This window comes from Tamandua tetradactyla, chromosome 3, assembly GCF_023851605.1.
Source record: "Tamandua tetradactyla isolate mTamTet1 chromosome 3, mTamTet1.pri, whole genome shotgun sequence".
Taxonomy (NCBI): Eukaryota; Metazoa; Chordata; class Mammalia; order Pilosa; family Myrmecophagidae; genus Tamandua; species Tamandua tetradactyla.
In genome coordinates this window covers 194006273-194026452 of record NC_135329.1, presented here as the reverse complement: position 1 = coordinate 194026452, position 20180 = coordinate 194006273, and the positions used below count along the sequence as shown (strand labels likewise).

The window sequence follows — 20180 nt, the reverse complement described above, 5'->3', positions numbered from 1 at the left end:
TATTAATACTCATTGTTCCAGTAAAAGAGAAAGATAGTCTTTATTTACAACAAGGGGCAGAAAAAGGTCTCTTTAAAAGAAACAACTACATTATAAGGATGTGGACAGGCTGAAAGCTTAAAGAATGAAAAAAGATACACCATGCGTTGTCCAAGCTGCCAAGTTTAGGATGTGTAGTAAGGGTAAAACTGCGGGAAAGCTAATGGTAACTTTTAGGGTAGAGGCAAGATTTGTGATTGGAAAGGAATGCTTGAAGTTGTTTTCATTAATGGTCATTACACAGGTATTTCCTTTATAGTAACTTAAACTCCATACTTGTTTTTTACCTACTTTTCTAGTATGAGTATTCTATTCCCATTTTTTTTAAGTTTAAAAAAACTAAGAACTACATAGACGATAAGTAGTCTGGGGTCAATTAGTTTTTCATATAGAAAAGAAATTCATATTTTCACCTCACAGTGTACAGGAAAATAAACTTTCAAGTGGATAAAGACATATATAGAAAGAAAGAATAAAACTTTAAAAACCTTTCAAAGAAAATACAGGGCTTTGTTTTATTATGAGATCTGTAGTATAATTTAAATTTTTCATATGTATACATGTATATGTATGTGTATAGATGTTTACTTTTATGACCATTTTATTTTGAAATTATGATATATTCATTCAGTGGGATAGTATGTAGGTATTAAAAAGAATGAGATGAATTTATATGTACTGACTCATAAAGATGTCCAGGATGTTAAGTGGAAACAAATTGTAATTTTGTGAAAATAGTAATAATATATCTGAAATAATATAAAGAAATAAAATTTGGAGGAAGAGAGAAAAAAAAACTATGGGTACACCCTTCAACCTAATATATAAACTTGTAAGAAGGCATTCATTCATTCAACAAATATTTAAGCACTTACTACATACCAGACATTATTCTAGTTATCAAGGGATAACAGTGAATGAAAAAAAGTCCCTGTCCTTATAGAGCCAGTCTTAGTAAATAATCAAGAATATGTAAAAAGATTAATTTCAGAACTCTTTATAAAAATAGGAATTGATTGGAAATAATACAAATGTCTTACAAAAGGGGATTGTTTAAATAAATTTGGGAGTCCTGGCATGATAAAATGTTTAGTTAAGCATTTAAAAAAAATTGTCAGGATGAGCTGAGACTCAGCATCAAGGGATTGAGAAAAACCCTAGAATGAGCTGAGACTTAGCATCAAGGGCTTGAGAAAACCACCTCTACCAAAAGGGGGAAGAGTGAAATGAGACAAAATAAAGTGTCAATGGCTGAGAGATTCCAAACAGTCAAGAGGTTATCCTGGAGGTTATTCTTACACATTAAGTAGATATCATCTTGATATTCAAGATGTAATGGAGACAGACCCTGGCGGGAACTGCCTGAAAATGTAGAGCTGTGTTCCAGTAGCCATATTTCTTGAGGATGATTGAATAATGATATAGCTTTCACAGTGTGACTGTGTGATTATGAAAACCTTGTGTCTGATGCTCTCTTATCTACCTTGTCAACAAACGAGTAGAACATATGGAATAAAAATAAATAATAGGGGAAACAAATGCTAAAATAAATTTAGTTTGAAATGCTAAAAAAAAAGAAAATTGTCAGAAATATTTAATGATATCTTAATAAGATTGTAATGAAGAGAGCTGATGATTTAAGACAAGGTAGAGTGAAACTCGCGTTTGTACACTTATGTGTGTATATTTATATATGAGAAAAGCTTGGAATTAGATTCTATTAAATATCAACAGTTAAAATATATATAGGAAAATATTTCTATAACTTTAGGCTGCAGAATGATTTCTTCAACAAGGTACAAACATCACAAGCCATAAAAGGAAAGATTGATAATTTTGAGTACATAATTTAAAACTTACAGTATATAATAAAGGATTACTTTATGGAATATGTAAATAACTAAAATCATTAAAAACCCCAACAATAGGCAAAAACAATTCAGCAGAGAGTAAATTATTATAAAATTATGTTCAACTCATTAGTAACCAAGGAATGCAAAATAAAATAACAATGAGATCACATTTTATTCATTAGATTGATAAAAATTGAAACTTCTGATGATACTAATAGGTAATGGAGACCATGTAAGGAAATGGAAATTCACTGTTGGCGGAAGTGTAAGTTGGTGAAGCCATTTTGAAAAATAGTCACAATATCTACGATGATTATAAAAGAAAACTGAAAATGCTTGCCCTTAATGTTTTTACTTTTGAGAATTTCCCAAGGACTTTGGGTAGGAATAATTGTTTTGTCATTATTTGTAAGAGTGGGGAAAAAAGCAAATGCCTAAATGTATTCAAGATTAGGTAAACAAAATGTGTGATATCCATTCAGGTGGAATACAAAAGTAAAATATATATATATTTATAATATGATTTTTCTTAGTTCATTAACTTGGATTATTTTTGTTATAAGTAAAATATGTACAGTATTTTGTGCCTTACCAGCTTTCTTCTGTATCAACAGACTTGCTAATTAATATTTGTGCATTTTTTCCCTAAATGATCATTATTACTCGTATGTCCCTGAGTTTAGGATTTTTTTTACCGAGACATCGACTAAGGGGAGAAAAGAAGCGTTAGGAATTTGTTTTGTTTCTTCATTACCTTTTTTTTTTTTTAATGTAGGACAAATGTTTCAAGCCAAACTCCCTCTGCCAAAAGAAGTTTGGGATTTCTTCCTCAGCCAGCACCTCTTTCTGTTAAAAAACTGAGGTGTAACCAGGATTACACTGGCTGGAACAAACCAAGAATGCCATTTTCTTCTCACCCACAACAACTTCAGGGGTAGGTAAATTATTTTATTTTGCTTTTCTTTTTATACAGTAAATGAACTGAAGTATATATTTTTTGGTATAAAGAATCATGTAGAAAGGAGTCATTTTTGTAGCTCTGGGGTATTTAGAGATTAGATCACTTATTAAAAGCTTATCATTGGGTGGTGTGATGGTGGCTCAATGGCAGAATTCTCGCCTGCCATGCCAGAGACCCAGGTTTGATTCCTGGTGCCTGCCCATGCAGAAAAAAAAAATAGCTTATCACTAATAGGGGAAACACAGGTTAAAATATATTGGGTAGATGGAAGCACTAGTGGTCAGTAAGAGGGAGGGGTAAGGGGTATGGTATGTATGAGTTTTTTTCTTTTTATTTCTTTTTCTGGAGTCCTGCAAATGTTCTAAGAAATGATCATGGTGATGAATATATAACTATGTGATGATATTGTGAGCCATTGATTGTACACCAAGTATAGAATATTGGTATGTTAAGAATGTTTGTGTTTGTATGTTGTTTTGTCAAAAATATTTAAAAATTACAAAAAGATCACCAAAAAAAGCCTATCACTTATTCATTAGTAGTGTTAAAGTCCATTATCTAGAATCCAAACAATTTTTTTTTTTTTTAATTTTTATTGGTGAATCTTCACACATATTCTTCATTGTGGTCATTTTTAGAACATTTGGTTCACTCCAAAAAAAAAAAATTAAAAAAGAGAAAACTCGTACGTCCCATACCCCTCACCCCTCCCTCTTATTGACCACAAGTGTTTCAATCTACCCACTTTATTTTACCCCTTATCCCCCCTATTATTTATTGTGAGTCATTGATTGTACACCATGTATGGACTGTATGTGTGTTAAGACATATCAATAAAAATAGTTAAAAAAAAAAAGAATAGAAAATCCTAGCATACCTATGACAAATACAAAAATTAAATCAGTAATTTGAAAATGTCCCAAGAGCAATTTACAGATTTCAACACTGTCCCCATCAGAATTCCAACAGCCTTATTTACAGAAATGGAAAAACCAATCATTAAATTTATGTGGAGGGATAAGAGGCCCCAAGTAGCCAAAGCCATCTTAAAAAAGAAGTATGAAGTTGAAGGATTCACACTACATAATTTTGAAACTTATTGCAAAGTACAGTGGTCAAAACAGTATGGTACTGGCCTAAGAACAACTATATAGGCCAAATAGACTCTTATCTATGGATAGTTGATTTTTGACAAGGATGCCACCTCCCCTTAATTGGGAAAGAACTGAATATCCATATCCAAAAAAATGAAGGGGACTCCTCTATCTCATGCCATATACTAAAGTCAACTCAAAATGTATTGAAGAGGGCAGGCCACGGTGGTATTGGATGGGGCCACCGTGGCTCAGCAGGCAGAGTTCTCGCCTGCCATGCCAGAGACCTGGATTCGATTCCCTGTGCCTGCCCATGCCAAAAACACAAAAGAATAAAAAATCTATCAAAGACCTAAATATAAAAACTAGGACTATAAAACTCAAAAGAAAATGTGAGGAAGCATCTTCAGGACCTTGTGTTAGGCAATGGTTTCTTCAACTTAATATCCTTGAAAAATAGGTAATTGAGACCTCAAAAAATTAAAAACTTTTGTGCATCAAAGGGCTTCTCTTGAAGGTGAAATAACCTACACAATGGAAGAAAATATTTGAAGTCCACATATCCAATAAACGTAATAATATCCAGAATATATAAAGAAATCCTACAACTCAACAACAAATGACAACTTCATAAAAATGGGCAGGAGACTTGAATAGACATTTCTTTAAAGAAGATATACAAATGACTAAAAAATACATGAAAAGATGCTCAATATCGTTTGCAAATAGGTATATGCAAATCAAAACCATGAGGTACCATTTCATACCCACTAAAATGGCTACTGTTAAAGAAATGGAAAATTAGAAGTGTTGGAGAGGATATAGATGTATAGAAGTATTCTTTCTTCGTTGGTGGGAATGTAAAGTGTTTCAGCTATGATGTAAGATTGTTTGGTAGTTACCAGATGAACATATGACCAGGCAATCCTGCTTCTAGGTATATACCCAAAAGAATTGAAAGCAGTTTAGTTAACAATTCTAAAGTCCATCAACAGAGGAATTGGGTAAACTGTTATATTCAAAACACAACAAATACTAAAAAAAAGCATTAAAAATGAACTAATTCTACATATCACAATATGAGTTACTCTCACAAACGTAATATTAAGTGAAAGAATCCAGACACAAAGAGAATTCTTTTTATGTGAAACTTGAGAATAGGCAAAGGTAATCTAAGTTAATAGAATAGTGGTCATCTTAGGAGTGGTATTGATGGAGAGATGTACAGGGAACCCTCTGAAGTGATGGGAACCTTCCACAGAATTCTGTATCTTGATCTTGATGATGATTGCATGGGTGTGTGTGTGCCTCTTAGTTTCTCTGAGTTGCCAACAAAAGTACCACAGTGCGTTTTGGCAAAAAAAGGTTGGACCCCAGGAAAAGGGGACACACACTGAAAAGACCTTTTTTTTTCTGCTCATTAGATAGAATGGAAGCCCTCTCAACTTCCGTTCTATTTAATGAGCACTGCCCCAGGTAAAGGAGGAATTAAGCTTGTCTGAGAGACAAAAGTAAGTAGTCAGGTGAAAGGAGTTAATTCCCTAAAAGGTGTATCTTCCCCAAGAGAAAAGTGGGGTCCAGTTCTAGTGAGACTTTAGGCACGAGGGACTGGAAAACTGAAAACCATCATATACCTCACCTGTGTCTTAACCACATCCAGTCAGGGAGAGTCTGCTGAAGTTAAAGGCACCACATCACTTTACCCTGGTATGAAGCCACAGGCAGACGAGTGTACATACTGGGCAGAATAGGAAAACCGCAGCGTCTAGACGTTTCGTAGAAAAGTCTCTCAATCTGCTAGGACTCAACATCAGAGAAAGCAGATGCTGGCTACAATTTCCTCCTGAGATGTAGGCCTGTCTATAGACTGGGGTCTATAATCTCCCATATGGGCAGGGGAAGAAACAGGAAAACAGAACTGAAAATTTTTGATCAGTTAACCAGAACCTATGCTAGAGGTCTAGAATAAGTTGAACTGAATGTCGCAGGGCAGATAGAGAGAAAAGCCATCCAGCAAGAAAATCGTAGGTAAAAAGAGTGAAAACAACCCCAGAATAAACTAATTAAGGAAATCAAATGCCTAGTCACCAGCAAAATAACGAGTCATACTAGGAAAATCGAAGCTATGGCCCATTCAGAGGAACAAATCAAATGAGATATGGGAGTTGAAACAACTAATTCAGGATGTTCGAACAGATGCGGAAAATTTCGTCAAAAATCAATGAGTTGAGGAAGGATTTAAAGAAGACATTGGACGAACAAAAAGAAGAACTCAAAAGTTTGTAAAAAACAGAACAGGCTACTGTGGCTCAGCAGGCAGAGTTTTCGCCTGCCATGCCAGAGACCCATGTTCAATTCCCGGTGCCTGCCCATGTTAAAAAAAAAAAAATTGAAAAAACAAACAACAGAGCTTGTGGGAATGAAAGGCACAATAGAAGAGATGTAAAAAACAATGGAAACCTACAACAGTAGATTTGAAGAGGCAGAAGAAAGGATTAGTGACTACAGAACTGGGCATCTGAAATCCTACACACAAAAGAAAATATCGGGGGAAAAGAATGGAAAAATATGAGCAGGGTCTCAGGGAATTGAATGACGATTTGAAGCACATGAACATGCGTGTTGTCTGTGTCCACTGTATATATACACCATAGTTCCTCCTTCCATTTCTCAGTCATTGTACCCTTCCGCCACCTTCATTCATTGTGGATCGCGAACACTGCCACCAAAAACACAAGTGTGCAAATGTCCATTTGTGTCCCCTCACTCAGTTTTTCCAGGTATATACTGAGCAGCAGGTTTCAGGATCATATGGCGACAACTCCACCCCTAGCCTCCTCTGGAATCACCATACTGCCCTCCAAGAGGCTGCACCTCTCAGTTTCCCTACCGACACTGAATAGGTACATTTCTCTCTGCATTTTCTGTAGCACTTGTTTGTCTCTGTTCATTTTTTAAACAGTTTTAATCACACATCATACAGTCCTACCTAAGTATATAGACATGCCTTCCCCACCATAATCTACATGAAGACATTTCCTTTTCTTTCACAAAGAATCCATACCCCACCCCCACCCCCCAGCCTATTGAAGTTTAGTTTTGGCTAAAGCCTTTGTTACATTCAGTGGAAGCATATTGCAGTGTTACTGTTGACTATAACCCTAGTTTGCATTGATTGCACCTCCCCCTATACCATCAGTTTTCAGCATCCTGCATTGTTAACATTCACTTGTTCTCCCTCTTGCAAAAATTTTTTTTATTTGTACATTTAATCACCATCATTGTGCTCTCTGGGCATTCCTAAATTACACCGCCTCAGTTCTTTCCTTTTGGTTTCATATGTGCCCCAAGCCCTTCTCCCTCCGTGATATTCACATTCAGCTTCATTCACTGCCCTCCCCTCTCTGTGGGACATGACTCCCACAGGTGTAAATCTCTGTGGGAACATGGGATAGGACTTCCGAGATGAGCCAGGACCCAGCATCATGGGATTGAGAAAGGCTTCTTAACCAAAAGGGGGAAGAGAGAAATGAGACAGAAGTTTCAGTGGCTGAGAGATTTCAGAGTTGAGAGGTTATCCTGGAGGTTATTCTTATGCATTATATAGATATTCCTTTTTAAAAGTTTCCGTTGTATTGGAGTGGCTGGAGGGAAGTTCCTGAAACTGTCAAGCTGTGTTCCAGTAGCCTTGATTCTTGAAGACAATTGTATAACTATATAGCTCTTACAGTATGCTGTGATTGTGAAAAGCTTGTGTCTATTGCTCCTTTTACCTAGGGTATGGACAAATCAGTAAGGAAATATAGATAAAGAATAAATAATTAATGGGGGGGACAAAGGGTAAAATAAAATAAATTGGGTAGATGGAAGTACTAGTGGTCATTGAGAGGAGTGGGTAAGGAGTATGGTATGTATGAGGGTCTTTTTTCTTTGTTTCTTTTTCTGGAGTAATGCAGATATTCTAAAAAATGATCATGGTGATGAATACACAACTATGTGATGATACTGTGAGACATTGTGCACCATATATGGAATGTATGTATGTGAAGATTTATCATTAAAAATATTTTTTAAGAAAAGGTTTTGTTCTTTATATTATGTAAGCTATATCTTAATGAAAAAAATAAAATTGAAAAAGCTCTTTGAGTAAGTTACCGAGTCCTATTTAGCATTCATTCAAAAATGAGTAATTTTCTGTTTAGGTGAAACTAAACTATTGTCATATTGCTATAACGCATTCATTCTCAGAGTGTGATCCCTAGACCAGCAGTATCAGCATCAATTGGGAACTTGTTAGAAATGCACATTTTTGCCCCTTCTCTGTCCAGGCCTACTGAATCAGAAACTCTGGGGTTGGGTCTCTACAATGTGTATTTTAACAAGCCCTCCAGATGATTCTAATGCATATTAAAGTGTGAGAACCCCTTCTATTTTGAACATACTTCAGAAACTACTTTCATGTTTTAAAGCATTATTTCTTTCATTTTCAGCTTCTCCAATTTGGGAAATACATGCTATATGAATGCTATTTTACAATCTCTGTTTTCACTCCAGTCATTTGCAAATGATTTGCTTAAGCAGGGTATCCCATGGAAGAAAATTCCACTTAATGCACTTATAAGGTAACTGTTACTTACTTGCTGAGTACCTTTTATGTCACTTGATTACAGAATAACAGGATTTTTTTAAATTTTAGAATAAAATTTTAGATGCTTAAAACTTTATGTGCCAACCTTTTTATTTCTTTGAAATGAGATTATATTTTTGTTTCCTAAGTGCTGTACTATAAAGATCAGATTCTTAAATGTTTTTGTGCAGCTCAGAAATGAAGATGTATTAAGGGGGGAAAAAAGCACTGGTCAGGGTGCAAGATACACTTAAAGCAAGTTTTATTTTTGTTTGTGTTTTCTTTGTATATCATAAACATTTAACTTGTTGCAGTTTGAAGTAAAAAAAATTTCCAGAATGTATGCCTAACAATAATCATTAAAATGTTGGCAGCATTAAAAAAAAAACCTCACAAAACTTTATGTGCCATTGTTAGTCATTAACCTTTAAAATGGTATGCCAGCATAAATGGTTATAAAACATGTTAACGTTTTCTCTTTTGTTTTATTAGACGCTTTGCACACTTGCTTGTTAAAAAAGATATCTGTAATTCAGAGACCAAAAAAGACTTACTCAAGAAGGTTAAAAATGCTATTTCAGCTACAGCAGAGAGATTCTCTGGTTATATGCAGAATGTGAGTACTGTTATACATAATGCTTTAGAAATAGGGAAATTAAAATGATTTTAGTGTGCAAACCTAACTTTTAAAGTGAGATTTGTGTATGGGTTAAAAAAAATGGGGAGTTATGATAAGGTTCAGTATGCATTTTATCGTGTTAATAATATAGGTGTGGTTTGTCCATACAAAAACTTGGACTGTTTAAGCTCCAAATGCCATTTTAGAAAGATAACATATTTTAACTAAGTAAAGAAATACTTAGTACTAATCCAACTGATAGTTAAGAATTTAGAATTTATCACCAACTTTTTTACTCACAAAATATGTACCCCCAGATCCTTATTAGAATAACTATAACCTTGTTCATATATGTCATTTAATTCCAAGGGATTTAGTCATATAAATCACAATGTTATTAACCCATTGTTGTGACAAGACATGTTTTGATCTGATTGAAGATTTTATTGCCTTCTTAGGATGCTCATGAATTTTTAAGTCAGTGCTTAGACCAGCTAAAAGAAGATATGGAAAAATTAAATAAAACTTGGAAGACTGAACCTGTTCCTGGAGAAGATTCACCAGATGTTTCAGCCACCAGAGTATATACTTGTCCTGTTATTACTAATTTGGAGTTTGAGGTTCAGCATTCCATCATTTGTAAAGCGTAAGTAGTCTCTAAGAAACTTTTTTCCCTTTTAAATCTTTGTGGTAAGTGATTAAAACACTTCTATAACATACCAAATTGTAGGAATTCCTCGATCTCCATTTCCTTCTTATGTCATGAGAAAACAAATCCAGAGATTATATCAAATGTCATTTTCAGTGTCTAGCTTTGTAAAATTGCTTTGTGATGTGAAACTAAGGAGAACTTAAATAATTTGTCTTAGTACTGACTAAGCAATTCATTTTTATCTGCTATTTTGTTTTGTTTCTTAAATCACTGTTCAGATTGTCAAATTATTAGGAATTACTTGGTTTTTTTTTTCTTCCCCCTGAAAAGATCCCCTCAAATTAGTTGCTTTTTTTCATCCAAATTATTTTTATTAGAAACAATTTTTTAGTGTAATTTATAAAATAGATCAAAATTTGAATTATTTTTAGTTTTTGTACTGTTTTTAAACCATTTTAACACTTGACAATAATTATTCAATTTAACTTTAATTTCCACGCTCATTCATCAGGACTTCTGTATCAGGCACTTCACTTCAGCAGGTTAGATTTTGATTAATCTTCCAGTTATCTGTACCTCTCAAAATAATTATTTTCAGAGAAAGTAGACATGTTTCATAGCTCCTATATAAGTATTATTCCTGTGGCTTCATATATGACTTAGTACAGAATTGTTGAGTCACACACAGCCTTTTCCTCTTAACAGATTATATGTGCAGCCCCACTGTATTTTGTTACTTTTTGCACTTTGGGAAAACCTGATTTTGTGACTCATATTTCTTTTTTCTCCCTGAAAATCTGGTGATCTTTATTTATTTGAAATTTACACCTTACATCTACTTATTGAAAATTTTTGTTTATTTTGCCCTTAACATCATGAGGCCATTTATCTGATAATTGGGATTTTACTTCAGCTCAAGAGCACTATTTTCTAAAGAATTCTTCTCTTTCATTTTTCTGGAATTTTCTTCAGAAATATGCAAAAATCCATATGTTGCCTCTGTTCTCTGTCTTCCATATCTATCTATTTTTCTTAAGCTGCTCAAAATGGTAGTGTTTACTGAGGTCTAAAAGCTATATATTCTACTAATTATGATTAGCATTCATGTGGATATTAAAAGGACAATAGTTTCACATCACTAGTCAGAGACATTTCTTGCCTTCCTTCATGATTACCTTCAGTGTTTTATTTCCAGTTGGATAAATAAGTTTCTAAAGGGAAAGTCTGAATTTTCCAAGTATAATTCATCTCCTTGTAAAAATTGGTGCCCATCGTAGTTAATAACATGATAGACATCTCTATTTCCCTTCCTTTTTTTAAAGAAAAAATATTTTGTTAGAGATATTGTATGTTTACAGATCAATCATGTATAAAATACAGGATTCTCATGCACCACCCCACCAGCAATACCTTGCCTTGGTGTGTAACATTTGTTAACAATTGATAACACTTTTTTGTAATTGCAGTAATTTTTTTTGTAGTAACCTTTATTACAATTGATGAAAATTATTAAAATAGTACTATTCACTAGCATCCATAGTTTACATTACGTGTGTTTATTTACACCTTGTGTTGGTGTCATTTGTTATGATTTATGAAAGAACATTCTTATGCTTTTACTATAACTATAGTTCATATAAACTATAGTTCATCGTCAACAGTAGGGTCACTGTTATACAGTCCTATGCTTCATCTTTTAATTTCTATTCTATTAACATATATGACCTAAAGTTTCCCCTTTTAACCACATTCACTTATGTAATTCAGTGCTGTTGAGTATGCTCACAGTAATGTGCTGCCATCACCACCATCCATTTCCAACCTTTAGAATCAACTTAAATAAAAATTCTATACAAAGTACGCATCAATTCCCCATTCTCTACCCCCAGTTTATCCCCGGTAACCTAAATTCTAGATTCTAACTCTGTGAGCTTACTTTTTAAAATTAGTTCATACCAGTGAGATTATACAATATTTGTCCTTTCTTTTTGTCCTGTCTCACTCAGGATGATGTCCTCAGGGTTCATCCATGTTACATGCATCAGAACTTCATTCCTTTTTAATGGCTGAGTAATTATGTGTATACTGCATTTTGTTTATTCATTCATCTGTTGATGGGCGCTTGGATTACTTCTGTCTTTTGGCAGTTGTGAATAATACTACCATGAACATGGGTGTGCAAATATCTGAGTCTCCCTGCTTTCAATTCTTCTGGATATACACCCTAGATATATCCTGGATTGCCAGGTCTTATGGTAATTCTATACTTAGCTTCTTGAGGAACTACCAAATTGTCTTCCACAGCAATTGTACCATTTTACATTCATATCAGCAATGAATGAGTGTTCCTCTTTCTCCATATCCTCTCCAATGCTTGTTCTGTTTTTTTTAATAGTGACCATTTTAATAGGGTGTGCAATAATATCTCATTGTGGTTTTGATTTTCATTTCCCTAATTGCTGTTGGTGTGGAGCATCTTTTTATATGCTTTTTAGCCATTTATAAATCCCCTTTGGAAAAATGTCTATTCAAGTCTTTGCCCATTTCTTAATTGAGTAGGTTGTCTTTTCACTTTCATGAAAAAGCCTTTTTTAACATTTTTTTATTGTGAAATATAATATATATATATATATATATATATATATATATATATATATATACAGAAAAGTAATAAATTTCAAAGTATAATATAGGTTATAGTTCCACAATTTCAGGTACTATTTCCTTCCGGCTGTTCTAATACAATAGAAAGTAAAAAAAGACATAACCTGTATAATCATTCAGTAATCATAATCCTGTGTTAAAGCCTAACTTCTCTGTTACACCTTCTCCCTCTCATTTGATCATTCTCTCAATCTTCAGAGATATTTGGGCAATGACCATTTTAACTTCTTCGTGTTGAAAAGGGTTTCTGACATTTAGGGTAGGGGAATGCAACTGGTTGATGTTCTTAGAGAGACTGATAGATACCTCTGAGTTCCACAATTTATCTGTCATGGAAACAATCTGGAGGTTTTAAGTTTCTGAAAAATAAACTTAAGTAAAACTTTTATAGAGTCTTAGATAGAGTCCTGGGTTTTCTTTAGGGTTTTCAGGAATACTGTAGGTTGGGGTTGGCATACCATGGCAATTTCTAATATCTGGCTGAAGCTTGCATAAGCATAACCTCCAGAATTACCTCTCAACTCTATTTGAACTCCCTTAGCCTCTGAAACCTTGTTTTTGTTCATTTCTTTTCACCTTTTTGTCAAACAGGCATTCTTGATCCCATGGTGCTAGGGTCAGGCTCAATCCTGAGAGTCATGTCACACGTTGCCAGGGAGATTTACATCCCTAAAAGTCATGTCTCACATAGTGGGGGAGTGTAATGAGTTTATTTGTAGAGTTTTGCTTAGAGAGAGGCCACATCTGTGTAACAAAAGAGATTCTCTGAGGGTGACTCCTATATGTCTTTATAAGTAGGCTTAGCTTATCGATATAGGAATAAGTTTCATAAAGGCCAGCCTCAAGATTGAGGCTTCACCTGTTGTTAATTTGGGAGTCCCTAATACTTGAGAATTTCTCAGGTGGGGAAGTTTAATAGTTGCCTATTTTTTCTCCATTCCCTCAAGGGACTATGCCAACACTTTTAAATTACCTACCCAACATACTCTAAAATGCTTCATGGTATTACATTAAGCTATACAGAATCATCAGATCTCATTCTTTTTTCTAGGTTCCATGTATTTTGGTTGTTTAAATAAACTGGCCAGACTGGTTATGTTAGATGGTGTGCCGCAGGAAATTTAGAGTTTGGACAGAATAAACATCTCTTCCTTTAGTCTCACACAGAAGTTGAAGTGTTAAAATACAGTATCATTCTTTATCCTGTGTTCTCTTTTACATTAATCCCCGCCAGATTCTCTTCATTCATAAATGAAATCTGATTTCATTGTTTTGTTTTGTTTTTGGGTGCATGGACCAGGTATCAAACCCAGATCTCCCACATGGCAGGCGAGCATTCTGCCACTGAACCACCCTTGTACCCTAGTCTGATCTCTTTTTGTCTTCTTTAAAAGTTCCTTTAAGGAGAAATGCTGACCTTCACTAACCCTGAGTCTTGGGCATCATGCAGGTACCCATAGATCCAGGGAACTACCAAATTATACAGAAAGAACACAGAATCTCAGAATTTCGAAATAACACTTAAACTCAGGAATATATGTGATTTCTGTTAGACCTTACAATCAAGGCTCTAGTTTTCTTACACTATATGAGACCATACAATATTCATCCTTTTGCAACTGACTTATTTTGCTCAACATAATGTCCTCAAGGTTCATTCACCTCATTGCTTGCCTCATAACCTCATTACTTTCTGTAGCTGCACAGCATTCCATTGTATGTGTACATCACACCTCACCCTTCCACTCCTCAGTCGAAGGGCCATTTGGCCATTTTCATCCATTGGCTATTGTGAATAATGCCACTGTACACATCAATGTGCAAATGTCTATTCGTGTCCTTGCTTTCAGTTCTTCTGACTATATTCCTAGTAATGGGATTGCCTAATCCTACGTCAACCCTATATTTAGCCTCCTGTGGATCCACTACATTACCTTCCAGAGGGGCTGCACCATTGTACATCCCTCCTAACATTGAATAGTTACAGCTCTCTCTCCACATCTTCTGTAGCACTTGTATCTTTCTGTTTGTTTATTTGTTCATTTATTTTTGAATCTATGGTTTTTGTTGTGATATATTCACATATCACATATTCTGCCCAAAGTACATAATATCTCACAGTATCCTCACTTCATTTTACAATGATCCTCACTTTCAATTTTAGACAATTTTCATTGCTTCAAAGAGAAAAATAACAGATATACCCAGCCGTGTGTAAAAGAAAACCCAAAACACCCCATATCCGTTATTCTCCTCAACACCCCCCTCATTTATTACCCCTGGTATTGGTATGATACTAGTAAGGTATTGCTGTTTAATGTAGTCTACAGCATGCAATAAATAATTTTTCCCATATACCAATCTCTTATAACTCTTTGTACAAGTGTGAAGCATTTGAAGTGTTCATGCAAGAACTTGTTTATATTTCTAGAGTTAATCAGTGAGATACATGACTTTAGACAAGCACTTTCAATCATAATCACCTTTGATAGGCACTATTACTTATAATCCCAATAATGAACTACCATCACATCTGTCTGTTTCCAACAATTTAAGACCAACCTTTTTAATTAATATATGTAATAGCTCCCCCTTCTAGCTTCTGTTTATCTCTAGGTTCCTTATATTCTACATTTTATGTTTACATTTTCTGCCTGGTTCATACTAGTGAAATTATCTGTTGTTTTGTGTCTGGCTTATTTCACTCAGCATTATGTCTTCAAGGTTCATCCATGTTCTCACATGCTTCAGGACCTCATTCCTTCTTACTACTGCATAATAGTCCATTGTATGTATGTACCACATTTTGTTTATCCTCTCATCTGTTGATGGGTAGTTGGATTGTTGCCATCTTCTGGCAATTGTATATAATGCCACTGTGAACATCAGTGTGCGAATATCTGTTCTTGTCACTGCTCTCAGATCTTCTGGGTATATAGTGGGTAGCTGAATTGCCAGTTCATAGGCAACTTAATATTTAGTTTTATGAAGAAATGCCATATTATCTTCCAGAGGAGCGATACCATTTTACATTCCTGCCAGCAGTAAGAATTCCATTTTCTCCACATCCTCTCCAACATTTGTGGTTTCCTGATTGTTTAATAGCAGCCATTTTATAGGTGTATAAAATGGTATCTTATTATGATTTTGATTTGCATTTCCCTAGTAGTTAATGAAGATGAAAGTCTTTTCATGTGTTTTTTGGCCATTTGTAGTTCTTCAGAAAACGGTCTGTTCATATCTTCTGCCCATTTTATAATTCGGTTGTTTGACTTTTTATTGCTGAGTTATAGGATTTCTTCATATATACTGGATTTCAAACCCTTGTAAGAATGGAGTCCAATTCAGGCTCAGCCTGTTGAATTGGTTGTCCCCACTGCTCACAAAAATATCAGAAATTCCCCAGATGGAAGTTTAACATTTCCTTCTTTCTCCCAAGTCCCCAGCACACTAAGCTGTACAAACCAATAAGATCTTACGCCCTGTTCAAGATTCTGTATGATTATGGTATTCGAATAAACTGACTGAACAAGTTAAATTAGGTAACGTGCCACCCAAAACTGTAAATTTTGTACCATTTAAACATTCTCCCTTTGGTCTCACACAGAAGTTGAAGTTTTAAAACACAATCAATAGCATGTTTTACCCTGTATTCTAATTTACCTTAGTTCTAACCAGTTCAACTTCATTCCTATCTCTAGTCAAACTCTTGATCACTTTTTCAACTTTTTTAACAGTTGTTATATGGGTACTCTTGACTTTTATAGCTTCAGTGCTCTAATGAGTCTCAGGTGTCACATAAATACCCAAAGTTTCTGGAAACGACCAGGTTATACACAAACAGCTCAGTATCTCAGAATTTAGAAATAACAGTTAAAATTTCAGAATAGATATGGCTGCTGTAAGAGCTTACCATATATGACCCTTTACAATATGCCCCAACCCTATAACCCATGCTCTCAACTTCAGTTCTCTGAATTTGTGTTATAGTTAGGCCGTATGAGTGAGGCATGATAATGTCTTTTTGTTTCTGACATTTTATTCAACATAGTGTTCTCAAGGTTCATTTACCTAGTTTGTTGCATACCTCAAGTTCATTACTTCTTGTAGCTGTTCAGTAGTCCATTGTATCTATACACCACAGTTCTCTCTTCTGTTCCTCAGTTGTTGTACCCTTAGGCCACCTCCATCCATTTCAACAGTACCAACATTAACACCAGTGTGCAAATGTCCAGTTGTGTCCCCACTCTGTTCCTCCAGTTTTATACCTAGCACGTGGTTGCAGGATCACATGGCAACCCTACCTGTAGCCTCCTGTGGTACTACCACACTGCCCTCCTCTCTCAGCTTCCCTACCAACAATGAATAGTTACTACTGCTTCTCTCGGTTCATTTTTTAACAGTTTTATTTGCATAGCATACAATCCAACCTAAGTTAACACCCATGCCTTTGCCACCCATAATCTATATGAAGACTGCCCATATCTTCTTACATCTTCATATTCTTACTGATTTTTTCATTGATTGTTTTTGGCATTTGATTATGTTGATGAAGTTATTTTGAAAGTTGATTTCCCTTGCGCCCTAGATTTTGTAGTTGCTTGTATTTGCATTGAAAGTCTCCTTTCACACTTGACCCCAAGGCCAGGACCTTGTGCAGGAGGTATACCTCTCTTTAAAGATTGTTAAAAGCTAGGGAGAAAGGAAGCTTGCATCACTTCAATTTCCTTGATTTCCTAGCAGATGGCACTTAGGGCTGCCTCTCCCCATCACGTCTGTTTCTCCCCAGCTGCGTTAGCCGGCTGGGCAGGATTATCACCAGGTATAAATCCAGTTAAGGCCACAGGTCTCTCTGCTCTCTGAAAATGCCAACCCCCAAGAGTGGGGGAGTGGGCACTGTGGACCTCACCAGAGAATCTGCTTGTGGGCACAATGGGTCATGTGATTCCCAAGCTCCCATGTAGAATTACCTTTGGCTATGGGACTGAAAGTTTCAACTTTCCCTGCCTACAGCAAGCCTGGGAGTGTCTGGTGGTGTGGTGTGCTCCCTCATCCTCGCTTATCCACCTGGGCACATAGCGCATACTCCAGGCATCTGTGGAGAAGGGAAAGAGGTAGCAGAACCTCTACCTGGCAATGTCTGTTTCACCAGCCAATTGTCAGATTAGGTCTGCTCTGCCTAATCTCCCAAGAGGTAGGGCCCCTACCTCTGCCAAAACCAGGTGCCTACAGTGACCTGCCTCAAAGTTGGGGGTTACACAATATGCACCACAGCGAAGTCTCTGTGCATAGGTAAATCAAGACTGCTGGTCTCCAGGTTCTCACGTGGAAGCTTTTTCTACGAAGCTGAGAGAGAAGATCTCCCAAGCTGCCTGCAGAGGTGGGAGTATAGGTGCACACTGCTCCTTCAGCACCCTCTCCATCCTGTGACTTGCACGCTGCCCTGGGTACAGTCACGAATGAGTAACCTCACCCCGTCCTCTCAAATGTATTTTTCATCCAGTTCTTCCCAATATAATGTAGAAGTCCTTTTCTGGTCATTTGTACCCCGGAACTGCTGTCCTGGTCATTTTCTGTCCTTTCTGTAGTTGTTCCACAGTGTAGGGATGAACTCATTTTCCCCTCTTCTTCCATCTTCCGCAAAGTCAATGAAGTCTTTTCGCGCACAAAAATGTTTAGTTTTGGAAAGGTGCCATTTATCTCTTTTTTTCTCTGTTGCTTATACTCTGGATGTAAAGTCTAAGAAGCCATTACCTAACATGAGACATTGAATATTGAATACAGTTCCCATTTTCTTCTGCTTCTTATTTTTAGGACTTACCCATCTTGAGTTAATTTTTTTTTAACTTTCTTTTTATTACAAAATATAACATATATACAAAAAGCAATAAATTGCCAAGTACTTTTTAACAAGTAGTTATAGAACAGATTTTAAAGTTTGGTAGGGATTACACTTCCATGATTTTTTATTTTCTTCTAGCTGCTCCAGGACACTGGAGACCAAAAGAAATATCAATATAATGATCTACAGTCATACTCATTTGTTAAATCCTATCTTCTCTGTCATATTCCTCCTCCTTTTTTTTTTTCTTTTGTGAAAAATAACATAGAAAAAAAGCAATAAATTTCAAGGTATATCACAATAGTTGTAGAACCAATTTCAGAATTTGGATGGGTCACAATTCTACAATTTTAGGTTTTTACTTCTAGCTGCTCTAAGATACTGGAGACTATAAGAAATATCAGTATAATGATTCAGAACTCCTACTCATTCATCAATCATACTCATGTGTTAAACCCTACCTTCTTTCTCTGTGTAACTCCACCATTACTTTTGATCTTTCTCCCACTCTTTAGGGATTTGGGCTATGCCCATTCTAACTTTATGTTGAAAAGGATTGTCGATAATATGGAATAGGGAGATGAAACTATTTGATGTTCTGGAGAGTTTGGCCCCTCTTCATTTCAGAGCTTATCTGATCAAGAGACTGTTCTGGAGGTTGTAGGTTTCTGGAAAGTAATATTAGTGCATGGAACCTTTGTAGAACCTTAAATAATGTCCCAGGTATTCTTTAGGATTGACAGGAATGGTTTTGGCTGGGGGTTTGTTTGGCAAGCTATGATAGGTAGCAGTGTAAAAGTGACCTCCAGAGTAGCCTTTTGACTCTATTTGAACTCTCTCAGCCACTGATACCTTATTTGTTACACTTTTTCCCCCTTTTGTCAGGGAAAGATTGTTGATCCCAAGGTGCCAGAGCCAGGCTCATCCCTAGGCGTTACCTCCCATGCTGCCAGGAGGACTTTCATCCCTCCATGTCATGTCTCATGTAGGGGGGAAGGCAATGATTTCACTTGCAGAGTTGGGCTTAGAGAGAGAGAGAAAGAGAGAGAGAGGCCACATCTGAGCAACAAAAAAGATCTCCAGATATGACTCCTAGGTATACCTATACATGGGGTAAGCTTCACAAGAGCAAGCCTCAAGATCAAGGGGTTGGCCTATTGATTTGAGTATCCCTAATGTTTGACATGGTATCCAAGGATTCCCTGGTGGTGAAGTTTAATAGTGCTTTATTTTTTCTCCCAACGCTCAAGGGACTTTGCTAATACTTTTTGATTATCTGCTTAATATACTTTGGGATATATCCAGGCATTACATTAAACTATACAGGATTAAAGGCTCTCATTTTTATTCTGGGCTCCCTGTGTTTGGATTGTTTAAATGATCTATACAGACATGTTGAATAAAATGTGCTACAGAAAATTTAGGTTCCAGACAAAATAAATCTTTCTCTGGTCTCAAAGAGTAGGTGAAGTTATAAAATACAGATAAATTTTTAGTTAATTTTTGTATGTGGTATGAGATATGGTCCTTTTTTTCTTTTTTTTTTATTTTTTATTATATAAAAACACAACAGAAGAGTGGCTAAACAAACTGTGGTATATACATACGATGGAATACTATGCAGCTTTAAGACAGGATAAACTTATGAAGCATGTAATAACATGGATGGACCTAGAGAACATTATGCTGAGTAAGTCTAGCCAAAAACTAAAGGACAAATACTGTATGGTCCCACTGATGTGAACAGACATTCGAGAATAAATTTGGAATATGTCATTGGTAACAGAGTCCAGCAGGAGGTAGAAACAGGGTAAGATAATGGGCAATTG

At 35.7% G+C, this 20180-nt stretch overlaps 1 protein-coding gene across 7 annotated transcripts in view; it reads left to right on the top strand.

Annotated features, from left to right (window-relative positions):
• Positions 1 to 20180, top strand: part of USP37 (ubiquitin specific peptidase 37) — a 143994-nt gene that overhangs the window by 56674 nt on the left and 67140 nt on the right. For all 7 annotated transcript variants that reach the window (XM_077155128.1, XM_077155124.1, XM_077155127.1 and 4 more), the window contains 4 exons: positions 2668 to 2826; positions 8438 to 8569; positions 9067 to 9190; positions 9652 to 9839. In XM_077155128.1, the coding sequence (XP_077011243.1) occupies positions 2668 to 2826; positions 8438 to 8569; positions 9067 to 9190; positions 9652 to 9839 (603 nt within the window). The remainder of the gene's footprint in view (positions 1 to 2667; positions 2827 to 8437; positions 8570 to 9066; positions 9191 to 9651; positions 9840 to 20180) is intronic.